We start from the raw sequence: 15,333 nt of genomic DNA on the forward strand, positions 1-15,333 counted from the left end.
ATCTAAATGCCCCCTTATTTAAAAATAACTAGAAATATGATTCAACCTTTTTCTTCCCATCTCTTAATAATCTTTTCTGGTGTTTTCCTTCATTTTGCATGAATATCATCAAATGGATTAGTTCATTGTAGTAAATCAAATTTCAATAATCTCCACTTGTGATCATCTCCATTTTGCATAATTATAGATTGAGAGTCAGCCAATCCATTTGTTAAATGCTTATTATGTACTGTCATGGTCAGTATTAGAATTATATATGTTAATTTGGAAGACAAATGAAGCAAAGTACAATTTCACCACTTTTTTTCTTTATTTTAAGAGTTCTAGGATCCTTTGATTCTATATAATATTTATTAAGCACCTATTATGTGCCAGACAGTTTCAGGTGCTGGACTAGCTAACTTAAACTTGTCAAATTACTCACTGGGTTGAAATAAGCAGGTCATTCTTTTTGAAATTACCCATACTGTACCTCTTCTTATTTGAAAACTATAAGATATGTAGTTACTAGGAACATTTATTTGAATAATATTACCTATTTTGAGGTTTTTCTGAAGTTCATTCAAATTTTATTAATTCTGAATAGAAATAAAAGCCAAATGAAACACTCAAATCTTTTAGACCATTTATTTGAAAACAGGAATTTATTTAATATTACATTATTTTGGAGGGCATTGACATATTCAGGGAAAAGGTTTAGAGGCAATGGCATGTAAATGACCACTAGAAAAAGTTTCAGAAAAAGTGCATTAAGGCTTATTTGTTTCAGAAGTTATACAAGTCATTCTGAGATACCTCAGTGACTATGTAAATTTACAAAGCTGGAGAAAACAAAATATCTGTACAAACATGCATATATACAAACACACACACACACACACACACACACACACACACACACACATATATATATATGTACATGATATAGCTTAGGGCATAATTAGTGGAATAATGAATTCTCTAAGTGGTCTCACATATTCAAATTTACACTATTCAAAGTTAAAATTGTATAAAACATCGTAATTGCTTCCAGCCCAGTGAGAATTTTAATGTGAACACTTCAAGAGATTCATTATTTGCACTAATTGGGACCTGGCTATAGATTCAAATAAAATTATTATTCTGAAACAATAATGCTACTATTCTTAATAAGATTTCTTTGCCTTATCCTATGGTATGACCAAAAAAAAAAATTACTTCATTTGAGAATTTTACTTCTAAGTAGCTTTCTTCACCATTGTATAAGTTTGACTTCCTCCCACTACTAGCTTCAGTGCAGGTATGTGTTGAATTTCTACTGACTATTCTATTTGCTTGTCATATCAGACAATCTAATAGAATTATGGGTTTATTAACAACCAATAGCCTCATAATACTGAATGACCCATTTAAAGTAGTTTCTCTAAAATGTGATCAAATGAAGTCTGCATTAAATCAGCCACATGCTCTATGACTCATGACAAGAGTCCATTGTCCACATACATAAAATAATTGTTTTATAACTGTGCACATTAGTGTTCCCTTTTGATTGGTCCATCTGTACACAGGTATTATTTTGACATGGAATATTTCTTAGAAAACAAGTTTGGAATATAAAAAGGACTAATATATATTATATACACCAAAAAGGATCATAGTTTAAAAGAGCAGCAATTTGTATGTTAAAATACATATAAAATAACTATACTTCTTTAACGAAGTATTTTATATAAAATACAAAGAGAGAAGGAGAATAATACCTTCTATAAATCTGTTTTTATGACTTCTGAACCAGGTTTAACAGTAAGTAATAAAGTTGAAAACTATTATTACTGGCAAGATTTAGACCATAGATAGCCAATGCAAAGAATTCAGGCCCAAGAATAACTGTTAAACCCCAAATCTACTACTTTGGTTACACTCTAGACTTCAAAATCTTTAACTTCATTTCATGTGATGTGACAGAGATACAGCCTCATTTATAGTGATAGAATTTGTAAGGCAGAGAAGACTTGTTTTTCAACTTTAGAGTATTAGGCTTCTTTTGCATTTCAAAAAATCTATTCTTAATGATCTATATGGATTTGTAACAAGAAAATGAGCAGGAGTAGGGCAGACAAAGGACAACTGAAAAATATATGAATTTTAATAAATATATGTTTAGCTTTGTGTTACTAGAACACTTGAATTTAAATTAAGAACAGAATTTGTGGTAATTGCTCTATTTTATTACAGTTGAGACTCCTGGGAATATAATAGGCAAAACAGCCTGTACTGTACTTACAGGCAAGATGAAGATGAAGACATAACAATAATAATACACTTCCTTCTCATAATCATACATTCCTAGAATCTTTAAGTATTATACCAACAAGTATCATTAGCTGAAGATAAGAGAATAAAAAGACAAGAAAATATTTTCGGAGAAAAGAGAAATGGATAAAGAATATAAATTCATATCAGTCAGACTATAAAAGGAATTTAGAAACAGGGTGAAAAGATTTTCATATATGTTCCTATGAAATGGTTTCCTATTAAACAGGAACCAATACAACTTTGGATTAAGGAAGCAAGAGATAGACTTTCTTAGATAGCTCTATCAAGATATCTCAACCACAATATTTTTTACCTTGGCCATCCTTACCTTAGCATTGCCTTTCATAACTGTTTGAAGCTATCTGCTATCTATCCTACTCCAGTCTAAGCAAATAATTAGAAAGAAACCAAAGTGTCAGGATTTTGAAAGTCCTGGAGTAAAAGAATCTGATGGTTCAGCACCAGTTAGATGTATACAGAATTTTGAAAGTCCTGGAGTAAAAGAATCTGATGGTTCAGCACCAGTTAGATATATAGAGATGTAGGAATCTTGAAATTTTACTTAGGATGGGCAGCATTTTAAGAATGTAGCTAATTCTCTGTCTCAATACTTATGAACTGAAATTTGGCCCCTTGGAAGTTTTAACTTCACAAATACGGAAAGTTGGAAATAAATTTGGAAAATTTAAAAAAAGTTACCGAGGTTATAGCAAAGTTAAATCAGTTTTAGGATAGAAATACTTGCTTGCCATGGTGCTATAGTAATGGTGTTTTTCATAGACAAAGATGACGCAACTAATTCACTATCATACATCATATCTAGCTGGCCCACATCCTGGATCTGTTTAATTAACTCACCTGGTTCACTCAGTTAACTCACTCTTAGATGGCTTTTCATGATAATTGACATTTCTACAGTAACTTTAACATTTGAAAACCACTCCCCAGACATTATTTCATTTGAGTTTCACAACAGCTTTGGGAGGTGAGTACTACAAGTAATATTATCTTCATTTTACAGATGGGGAAGTTGAGACTCAGAGAGATTGACTAACTTGCCCATAGATATACACCTAGTTAGAATCAGGGACAGAACTTGAACATAGATCTGCATGGCTTCAAGTTGAGTACAGTACCTGATCTAGCATGCTGTACCTAAATTAATTTAGTTTCTTATATATAAGTCACCAGCTTTATCATCTCCTATTCTTCTAGCCTCCAACTCTATAATAACACATCAGGTTAATTTAAAAAAAAAGAATCTAGTCTTATATTTTCCCCCTCCCCAAAACATAAAAATAAAGTCCTCAAATGATGATGAAATACTCATCTTCTTTTATGAGGGAAATAATAACTTATCATTATCATAATTTCTATCATTTTAAATAATATTAAGAGAATAGAACATGAGTGTGCTAGATGATTAGTGATATTAATCTTTTGGGGAAGAAACTAGAAGCTGAATTGGAGATGAAAAGATAGAGAAGATGAAATAATCTAATGATGACAGTCAGGGAAGTGTGAAATCTCCTGAAGAAACATTTGTCTTATCTGTAAGCAGAAAAACCCCCAAAACAAGCCAAAGTTGTTTATTTGAATCCAGGTGTATTGGGAAAATGAGGAATTAGATTGTTTTGGAATAAGGACTTTTGTCTCTTAAGTTCTCATGGTCAAAATGCTATTTACAAAGACGCTTAACCTGAATTCCAGGGAATAATAATTGGCTATTAAAAAAAAAAAAAGTTTTTCTCTTTATTGAAAAGAGACCTTAGAGTTCTGATTCCTTGTCGGCTTCATCCAAGTAGTACTCGTCATCTGTAGTAGTATCAGTGTCAGATTCTGAATGCACCTCAAGTTCATCCTGATAGATGTTAAGCAGCCCCTTGGGAGACAAACTGTCTTTTGGTATTTTGCTGTCAGGAGAACTGGAGGTTAGTGACTCAGGTCTATTAGCAGGCTGACTTACATCATTTGTTAGGAAACCAGGATTCTTAAGGAAATTTGGCCTCCACAACCTCCCTTCTGTGAGTGATCTCTTTACATTTTCCAAAAAAGCCAGCTGCTGTTCCTTCCCAAAAATCCCATAGTCAATTGGTCTGGAGATGGAACTTGTAGACCTGGGACCAGGAGCTCTGGTCCTATCACTTCCCAGACCCCAGCTGTCATTTTCATCACAGCCAGAAAGCTCAGAAAAAGATCGGAACCGTCTTCCATACCCACTTTGGACTTCATTCCCAAGTTTATATCTGTCCTGAGCATTGTCAGAAAAAGTACGTGCAGAAAAATGGCGCTCACGGATTTTCTGAGGTTGACTTTTTTCTTGCTGATTACTAAGTACATTTATGTTTTTTAAACTCTTGGAACGATAGAGATTTGAGTCAGGCTCCCATTCTTGGTGTGAATTTTTTTTTCTCTGTGACAAAGAGCTAGGTGGCAGGATTCTTTCTTCAGAAATTTTGGTCTCAAATGGGAACCGAAGGCTCAGCCTTTTTAGATCATCAGAAAAATCTTCTCTCCCCATGTTGGAAAGCCTAGATTGGGCTATAGTTTCATATCCTGTCTCCAAAGTTTGAGGGCATTTGCCTTTTTCTGCTAGTATTTCATCTTCAGAGTTTGTGGTGCTCAGTGATGATTTGATTACATTCTCAACCTGGTTCTTACTTGGTTTGGAATTGTTGATCTTTGTTTTTTGCTCACTCTCATATGTGACAAGTTTCTGGGTGGAATCTAAATGAGACTGAGGAGGGGTCTCAGTCTTACTCACTTTAGCTGTTTGAAATGCAAAGTTATCAGTTTCTCTAGGGCCTAATTTCTTATATTCCTCTATGGATTCTGGGATCCTGAGGGTGGAGTCAGCTGACAGTGGAGACATTTCTGGTTTACTAATAGATAAATCACTGATATTAGAATTGACTTCCTCTTGTGGGAAAATAGTAGCAATGTGCCTTCTGGAGCTCATATCTTTTGTTGAAAACTTTCTACTGACTTTGGACAAAGCTGCCAATTTTTGTTTAACAGAAGTTCTATTTTTCCTTTTCTCTAAATTGATTTTTTCTTTGGTGCAACCCAAATCATTTTTAATTTCATTTGCTATCTTGGGAGGTGAATATTGATCACAGGCCAGCCCCTGCATTTTCTCTTTAGCCTTTGTGTTCTGGGCATCTCCTACTTTATCCAACATAATTAAATCCTTATCTGCAACACTTCCTTGAGATATTTCCTTTGGTTCCCTCAATGATCTTTCTAAGTCAGATTGACTCTTACAGTAAAACTCCTCAGGCTGAAGTTTGAGAGAGTTGGAAGGGAGGGATAAATCTTTGCTTTGCAAAGCAGAATATGTTTTTTCAATTATTTTCTGGTCATCTGTTTTAAGTTTCCCATTAGCAGCTTCTGGCTGTAATTCTCTCAGATCATCATAGAAGGATATAGCTGCAGGTAATGAATGTATTTTGTCATTAACTTCTTCACGAGGACAATTTCCACTTCCAATAGACATAATGTTTATGTGAAGCCCATGTTTCCCTAAGATTTCTCCTATGCAAGGTCTGTCACTAGCATCATCTTCCAAATGGCTATGGATGACAGGACTCTCTCTTTCATAAACTTTAATGGATTTTTCAGGATTTTCAAGTTTTCCTTCTTTAATGAGTTTATCACAAAGCATTGTTGGTGAGTCAGAGGTATGTCTGGTGTGCTTCTGCCATTTTTCTTGTTCCTTTTGATGGCTAGGAATGAAAGAAAAGGTATCCATACTTTTACTTTGTAAATCATCTGAGACTGTTTTAGCTGAATCATTCTTTGTAGTATTAAATTCTTCTTTACAAAGAGAAATACCTTCAACCAGTTGAGAAAACCTAAAGTCCATTCCCTGTAATGTCTCTGCTGAGGGCTTCTCTGCCTCAGTATATGGACTATGTGGTGACTGTAAAGCAGATGCTGTTTCAATGTCATATGAGAAGGAATGCTTTCTCCATTGAATGCTGCTAACAGATGCATGTGGAGATTTAGGTGTTCCTGGTAATGATTTTGAAGAAGAATTGACTTTCTTCTTTCCCGGAGAAATAGGCAATGTTGCATCCCCCACTGTAGTTGATTCTGGGGAGAAACATATACTTTGTGGGTCACTTTTAAGGAGATCACATAATTTTTTGTTGGATTTCCGTGGTAAAGTGTAATAGATTGAAACCACCTCAAGACATTTTACATTGTCTTCATCACCAGAAACAGTAACTGTGCTTGTTGTCTTATATTTATGTAGGTGTTTTCCACTTTCCTTTACTGACACATCTGTTGGAAAAGATGAATGTTTTTCATCAGGGAGGGAAAATGTATTTACAAAATTATCTGTCTGGGAAGAAGCTATTTTGCTCTGATTTTCAGAGTGGACTTGAAAACTTTCTGCGTGAGGATGATCTTTGGCTAGTTGTAAAGAACAATCTTTAATTGATGGGCTATTTTCCTGGGTGGTAGAGATCAGCTCCTCAGGCCTTGGTGTTAAAATAGAAGGCTCTGTCTCTAGGCCATATATATCTCTTCTATCTACTCTACCTGAGGAACATGTAATGAAGGGCCTGGACAGAGTCCTTTTGATTTCAAATGGAGGGGGTCCTTTCCTAATAGTAGTAGGTACATTTCTAATGTTTGTCATCATCTCTACAGGTGCGGGCCTTAAAGGGGAAGAGTCCAGAGAGCATTGCCTATCTGGTTCAGAAGAATTGGAATTGTTTTTATTTGAGAAACATTTCTCTAGTGAATCTTCCATGTTCTTTATTTGGAATGGAGGGGGTCCTTTCCTAAATGAGGTGGACATTATCTTCTTTTCTGACTTTATATTGTCATTTATTAGAAAACTGGTCAATTTTCTTGGGAAGGTACAATAAATGTCAACGGGCTCAAAAGACTGGGAATTGCTCTGATCAGGGACTATGTCACTACTGTCATTATTCTCTTGTCTCAAGAAACTTCCTGATTTGCTTAACTCCTCAATACATGATACCCGGCGCCTTATTTTCCCCTTTCCTCTCCCAAGACTGAAAGGATGGTCTGGATAGCATTTATCAGCATTCTTCACTTTATGATGATCAAGTCCTTGTATATCCTCAGTAGCCTGATTTTCTGAAGAGCTGAGTGATAATTGATTGTATTGATTCTTGTTACCAGAAGATTTATTTTTTTCACTTTCCCCTTGAGATGGATCTTTTCCCAGAAGACTCTTTTTTGAGAACATTTCCTCTTCTACTAATGTATTACATGTGGAATTTAATGAAGTAGCTGAGGGAGTTACTAAAGAAGCCAAGGAAGGGCTATTGGGAGAAAAAGATGATGGGGGACCTTGACCATCATCTGGTGATGATTCTAGGGAATGGTCTGATAGGACTTGATTTTCAGCAATCTTGATGCAGTTGACAGGAGGGACTGGAGCATTTTTCAATTTAATATCTTCAGAATCTAAAAGAAATGACTCTCTAGGATACTCTAGGGTTTGATCATTGGCAGTTCCCAGTTTCCACTCTTCCTTTTCTATGCCAGCATTGTTTATCCCAGGTTCTTGCTGACAACTTTGATTTTGTTTGGGAAAAGATAATGATGTTCTGTTTTCCTGAGAGAAAGGAAATGAAGTTCCCAAATCTGGTTTTCTTTCTGTGATAGAATCTTCTTCTTTTTTAAGTGCATTTGCTTTATCTCTGTTTGATATGTAAATTTTGGAAATATCCCTTTTGCCAAAGACTCCAGTTGACTTTTTTGAACCCCTAGAGACAGATGCATTAAAAACAAATTTATTGCTGGTAAAGGTGGCTGAATCCGTAGAAAGACACTGTCGATAATCAGGTGTAGTCTCAGTAATTATTGATTGAGAAATAACTGGCAACATTTTGTCTGCCTGGCCTGTCTCATGCACCTTGTTTACTTGCCTCACTTTTTCTGTCAAGTCTTTCTCAGGATTCAACTCAGGGATCCCAGTGTTTGCTTGGTTTCTGGCAACAGAGACAGAGTCACCATTGGTTTCAATAAGTTCTATTTGGCTTCTTAAAGGAAGAGAGGCAGATTCATCAGGAATAACCCCTTTGATGTCCCATAGTCTAGTGGCAGTATTCTGGATGTTAGAACTTTGAGGGATTTCTGTTTTCTGTAGAATTAAGGGTGGGGAAGTCTGGGCTGAGGATGACAAATTCTGAGTGGTTTTAGGTAAGTTAGGTTCTGAATCGGCATTTGCTTCCATTGGAGGCCACTTTGGTTGAGTTACTAGCATACCAGGTCTGACTTGACTCTGGGAGTAAATATCTGGGGCAACCCAGAATTTGTTTTCTGTTGTATCCATGGAGGATGTGTGCAAATGTTCATATCTTTTGTTAAAGACTGCTTGGTTACTATTATCTTGTGATAGGACTTTCATATCTTTTGAAACACATGTTTGCAAATTAAGCTCTCTGTGAATTGACTCTTCTTGATTTCTGAAGAAATTTGCTCTCCAAGATTGATATGGTACAGGAGTGTTATTATTATGGACAGCTGACCCCTCATTTACATCGGTCAAAATCATTTCAATGTCTCTGTCAGAAGATATGAATTCTTTGTTTCTCTGGTAAAAGTTGGACAAGAATGGAGACTCTTCTTTTTTGCTCTGAAAAGGACTTCCTCCAAATTTTTTTGGTCCTCTAGGACCAACGGTATTCCAGTAGTATAACCTTGAGAATTTGTTTTCATGTTGGTGGAGGGGCATATTTTCAGAATTCTCAAGTGACTCAGGACTGGCTGCTCTATCCCTGGGAGCACGTAGCCTAATGCTTTGGTATGAATTACTGGAACGATAAAATTCATATCGCCCACTGTCTTGAGGTCTTGTATCCTGATGGATGGGGTCAACTTCCATTGGGGACTGTGCCCTCGGAAACTCTTCCTGGTCCTGAATATCTCCAGGAGAATGTGGCCTGTTCCATACAATGGATGACAGAGGAGTTCTTCTTGGACTTTGCTGATGGCTCCTTGGTACAAAAACACTCTTTTTTTGAGCGTGGGATGGCAGATGTAGACTATTTGCTGTGAAATGTCCTAAAGTAGGAGAGACTGAGGGTCGTATTCTATCAGAACACAGAGATGAACTGCCAAAAGTCTTGTGCACATATTTCTCTTGTGAGACTGTGTGTTCTCTTGTACCATATATATCATAAATGGTTTTTGTTCTATAGGAGAAAGTTTTAAAACCTTCTCTAGGAGTTGATGGTCTTAGGATGTCATAGATGGATGAAGTTGAAGTTTCACCATAGTTATTCCTATGTCCCACCATGAGACTGCCATTTCTGCTCCCAGTGGTATAAAAAGGACGGATCTGTGCTCTGAGTCCACAGTGGATTGGTGTTCTTGTATTTGCTGAACTTAGGGCTTGTTCCTGAGCTAGTTTGTTGTCCAAGTCATCTAAAACTAAAAGGATAAAAGTAATTAAAACTTCCTTTTGTAAAGTGATTACATAATCTAATTTTAATTTCTATTTATACAAATACCTTTATTTATAGGCATTTATACAATGCCTTTTCCAACAAAGCATGCTCATTTAGGATTCAACCTGCAATGTATCATCTTAAATGTAATAATAATTGAATGAGTTACATTTCATTGTGTTTTCAAGGTATTTTGCTTTAAAAAAATATAATAACAGTAATAGAGTGATAGAGTATATATACATAAATACACACACACACACACACACACACACATATATATATATATATATAAAAAGAGATAGAGAGACAGAGAGAGATACACACCCACATGAACAGAGAGAGAGAGAAAGAGAGTAATAGAGTGATAGAGTACCTGAGTAGAATATATCAGAAGAATATCCATCTCCCCCCACTCCCCACCCCCATCAAAGATTCTGTAATAGTTTTAGTAAGTACTGAGAGTTGTGTTATTCAAAGGATGAAGTAGGCTGTAGGTCATGGTTTCTTAGTTTTCTAATTGAGCCTGAATTTTGTACATTACCTTTTATGTCATACCTTGGAAAAAGAGTCTCATTAGCCTGGCTCTGTTCTCTAACTGGATGACTTTAGTCAAAAAACTTTATCTTTTAGAATCTATTGTTCTATCCTGTTAGGCTCTTAAGAACTTGGTCCTGTCATCTGATAAATTGTCCATCCCTCCACACTTTATGTCAACTGTAAATATGATGAACTTGGCAACAGTGGGGAAGAGTTCTATGTATAGACTTAAGAGAAACTGGGTTCAAATCTGGTATTTGTCAGTTTACTATTTGTATAGTCTAGAACAAGTCTTTAACCTCTCTAAATTAAATTGTCATTTACTCCAAAAAAAAGGAATTAGGTTAGGTAACTTCAAAGGCTCCATAGTCTATAATCCCTTTGATCCTAATAAATAATCCTAATAAATCCTAATAAATAAATAAAATAATCCTAATAAGTCATCACTAAAAATGTATGACAGAATAAAATTGAGCCCTGACATGAGGCAATCCATTAGAGATTTCCTTCCAGACTGGTACATTGATTTATTCATGAAAATTCTTGGTTTAATCACTTGTAAATCCAAATAACAACTATCCTTCCATGTGATTCAAGTTTTTCTCTTTTCTATAGAATATCAAGAGAGGCTTGGTTAAATGCCTTGCTGAAATCAGGATAAAGCATTCCTCTGATCTAACAGTTAGGAACAAATACAGTTTGTTCTAATTTATAAATGGAAATTGCATCTGTAGTTGAGTTTGTGGAGAGATTACTGTCACTTTTAATGCATTAAGGAAAATCCTGATATGACTTGTCAGCAGTTCCCTGAACTTTGCCCTTGAGGCTGCTTGGAGTGCCTCAGCTGGCAGAAGGGAACAAGAAGAATCTTAGAAAAGGCAACTAAGAAGTCTTCAAGGGATCATCATTATCATCATCACCGTGGGTCAACATTTAAAAACCTCTTTAAGGTTCTCAAAGCACTTTTTTTTTTTTACATGTATCATATCATTTACCTTGAAATTACAGATCTATAAATGTAGAAATGTCATGTAATAAAATATGCTGTAAATAATTATTTCAAGTCACTGAAAACCAGTTTTAGGCTGACCTTCTGGATATAGGGAACTCCTTCCATTGACACAGATCTATAACTTGTAAGTCTTAGAAGTTTCCCTGAGTTACACTGAGAAGTCAAGGATCACACAGTTAGTTTGGATCAGAGATAAAACTTAAACCCACATCATCCTACCTGCAAGCTTGCTCTATATCTATTATCCCAGTGATGCTCCTCATCCAAGTCCATAAAATTGTTTTTCTTTATTAGTTAAATGGAATAAACAACACTAAAATATGCAGCAAAAGAAAAAAAAAACCCACTTGTGTGCTGGCAAGACACTGGCTATTAAAACTGGCAGCAGATTCCTTCTAGTACTTCAGACAGACAGTTCAGATGTTTCTCCATAGAATTCTAAATTCATAAAGATTTTTTACTCACGACTCTGTGTTTTCAAAATAGCCTGAAACAGCCGTCTTCCATTAATGAAGCTGGCCTTCCACAAGCAGGCCTGGTTCTCTGACTTCCTCTGGGTGAGTTTGATCTTGTTGGATTCTTGCTAGAGCTCCGCAGGTTTACTGTCAGACCTCTCTGAACTTTTTATGCTAGAGGCTTGAAATGACATCATGAACTGAAGTGATGTCACTCTCTTGATCTCAGGTCATTTCAGTTATTTCTTCAAGTTGAAGGTGAATGACTGTACAATTACTTTTCAAAGGACCCAATTGTTTGGAAACAAAAATGTTTTATATATAAAAGATAATGTTTTGTGGACTTATGGAACTAGTCTCAGAACTTTAAAGTTATACCGCTTAGAGGTTAATCATTTAATGATTATAAACAAATTATTTCTTCAAATGGTTACAGATAATAGTCTGGCAATAAAAATAAATTTAGAATGCTACTTGAATAGAGTTCTAGGATTGTAGATTTAGATCCAGAAAGGATTAAACATTAAACATTATTACTACCTCATATAATTTGAAAGGAATATTAGAGGATCTCATCTGGGAATATTGACTCAATAGTTATTACTCACAAGAAGCTTGTCATTTTGATGCTTTGCTTTTTGGGTTTTGATCACTGGCAGAATGAGCTCTCAAGGAATAAATTCCTTTTGCATTGAAGATCAATATCCTCTCTAAAATTTTTAGTTTTAGAATTGCCTAAAGCATTGAAAGGTTCTCAGGTAGGACTTGAGTCCAGAAAACCAGAGTTTTCTTACTTAGGTCAACTTTTCTATCATTGTGCCATACTGCTTCCCTACTCTCCTTTTTTTCATAAACCTGTGAACAAACATTTTAGGTAAAAAGCATCAGAACAACACACCAGAGACTTTTAGGACTGGAAAGGACCATAGGCTATTTCATTTAGTTCAATATTTTACAGGTCCCCATTTTGCAGGCGAGGAAACTGAGTCTGAGAGATGTTAAATGATTTGCCTAGGATCACAACAGGAGTGTGCTGAAAAATATGTAACAACTGAATCTCTAAGGGAAAAAAAACAAATTGAACAGATGACATGCTTTCAAGTTCAATTTACATTATTAATACCCTTTCCATCACTTTTTAAAACAATAAATTTAATCAATAAAACAAAAAAAATCAACTCCTGATTAGCATTTAATGACATAAGTAAATTAGTATTCGCCAATTTTGGAAGTATAAATGCTGTCAATGAAAACTGAACAATCGGTTGAAAGAGCCAATAGGAGCTGATACCAGCATATGGTAGCCACACATTTGGTAAGTGTCTGGTTGAGGACTTGAACTCAGGTCTTCCTAAATCTAACATTGTTTCATATAACCACCTACTGAAGGGTCAAACTAAAAGTCATAAATAGGTCCAAAACAGGGGTCTGCTGATTCCTAGTCCAGAGGATTTTCTATCATAATATATTTAGCTATTCACCATGCACAGTACCTTAGAATTTACTTTTTTTTTTTTTTTCCAGAAAGGTTTATGAAGCAGTTCACAAACTTACCATTAAAGAATTCATTCTCTAGCTGGGAAGCTTCCCATGGAGACAGACCACTTCCTTCCCTCATTCTTACAGGCTGTGAGGGAAACACTTTATTTGATGATTCACTGTTTAATGATGAATTGTATATTCCTGCCTGTGAATTTTAAAGTGAAAAGCAGAAATTGATTTTAGGTATTTTACAAACATATCATTCCATGACAAAGCCTACAGACTTAATTTCTATGTTAAATGTTTTCAACATAGAATATTCCCAAAAATATCATTTTGGGGAAATTTTGGAACATTCAAAAAATTAGCCTTCCATCTACAAAGTAATTTCCCTGATACATCTTCCCCATATACCATGTATGATGCTTTTTTTCTCTAAATTGCTAATGAGTCTCACTATATCACCATTTACTTTTTAGAATTCAATCATAATAAAAATACCATTATTCTTCATCAACAAATATAACAGCCTTAGTCTGGGTCCTTGGGCAGACCATTCAATTTCTAGGAATAAAATTTTTCTTACTCTAGGATTGAACATAATTTGATTCACTGAAAACAGATGCAAAAGTCAGCAAGCATTTATTAAGTACTCCTTACATACCCAGCACTGTGCTAAATGGAAGGGACACTAAGAAAGTAAAAAAAAAAAAAAAAAAAAAAAAGACTCTTGCCTTCAAGGAGCATAATAATAGGAGAGACAACATGCAAAAAGCTGCATACATACAAAATATTTATGTAATTGGGAGGTAATCTCAAAAGGAAACTAGATGTAGGAATTGGAATTGTGTTTGTTGACTCACTGGCTATAGCAGGCTTAACCCTTGTCCAAAAGTCCATTGATAATGACTCTCTTTATTGACAGAGATGAAGGCCCTGCCCAGTGTATGGGGTGGACAGAATTGGTGTTTAGGACTAGTCAAGATTTCTTTGAACATTGAATTTCCTTCCAGCTTTAAGACAGAAGATAGAAGAGGCCAGTCCTCCACTTCATTCAAATTTTAAGTTTGCCTTTGGTATTTATCTTCCAAGGACATGACAATAGACCTACAGGGCTATTAACACCCTATTACTAAGGAATATTTTAATATAAATAAAATCCCATTAGACTGTGAACTCCTAGAGAGTAAGGATTAAGTTGGAGCTTTTTTGTTTGTTTATTTGTTTTGCTTTTCTTTGTATTCCCATTGTTTAACACAATGGTACATAGAAGACATGTAGTAAAAGTCCTTATTAAATACCCAAAATTTTTTTAAAAACACGGTTTAGCCCTATTTAACTTAATTCATTAAGCATTAAAAGAAAGTGAAAACTTGAGTTGAAAGTTCAGCAACTCCTTTGGAAAAAATGCTGAAATTTTTGGTCTTGGTGTTGGCTTTATTTCATGTAGAATGATAGGAATAATATGCCATAACAAAGATCCAAAAAAGAGCCTACAAAGTGCTTTAATGTGTAAGTACTCAATTTATTGTAAATAACAAGAGAAAATACAAAGACAGCACTAGTTAAGAATATAATTTTGTTCATAAAATCTCAAGTTAGGAAAATAGTGAAAAATTATGAGCAGTGTCACCTCAAAAAATAGACAGCAGAGAGAAAAAAAGTTTAAAGAAAGGTTAGCAAGAGCAAAAACTAACCAGAGTCATCCTGAGAGCATTTAAGGATAAAACTCAAAAGAACAAAAAGATGAACAATTGAGAAGACCTACAAAGATTTTTATGACAAATTCTATTTACCATCAAGAATAATAGGAACCACTACATTTGAATTTTCACAGTACATTTCTGGATACACTTATTGAAAAGGAAGAAATGTCACTTAATAGAATAAAAACAGTAGAAACACTTGAATTGGGTGAAGTATACAGAAAGGAAATTTGTGTTGGTGATACATTGAAGAATTGATTACAATGTACATAAAACAGATGAAGATACCAAAATTCTGGGGAGAAATCTTGCATCTTATTAATACCAAAAAAGGGAACAGTAAGACCATTAACAACTATTGATTTATATGCCTACTTTCCCATCTATATGTAATTTTTATGGGAATA

The 15,333-nt window shown here is 34.9% G+C and overlaps 1 protein-coding gene across 1 annotated transcript in view; it reads right to left on the minus strand.

Moving 5' to 3' along the window:
• Positions 1 to 613: 613 nt before the first annotated feature.
• The window catches only part of EXPH5 (exophilin 5), a 105,078-nt gene continuing 90,358 nt past the window's right edge, over positions 614 to 15,333 (minus strand). Inside the window, exons 5-6 of the mRNA XM_051986939.1 lie at positions 13,293 to 13,425; positions 614 to 9,714 (exon numbers count right to left, since the gene is read on the minus strand). Of these exons, the coding sequence (XP_051842899.1) occupies positions 4,064 to 9,714; positions 13,293 to 13,425 (5,784 nt within the window). The 3' untranslated portion in view covers positions 614 to 4,063. The remainder of the gene's footprint in view (positions 9,715 to 13,292; positions 13,426 to 15,333) is intronic.

This window comes from Antechinus flavipes, chromosome 3, assembly GCF_016432865.1.
Source record: "Antechinus flavipes isolate AdamAnt ecotype Samford, QLD, Australia chromosome 3, AdamAnt_v2, whole genome shotgun sequence".
Lineage (NCBI taxonomy): Eukaryota > Metazoa > Chordata > Mammalia > Dasyuromorphia > Dasyuridae > Antechinus > Antechinus flavipes.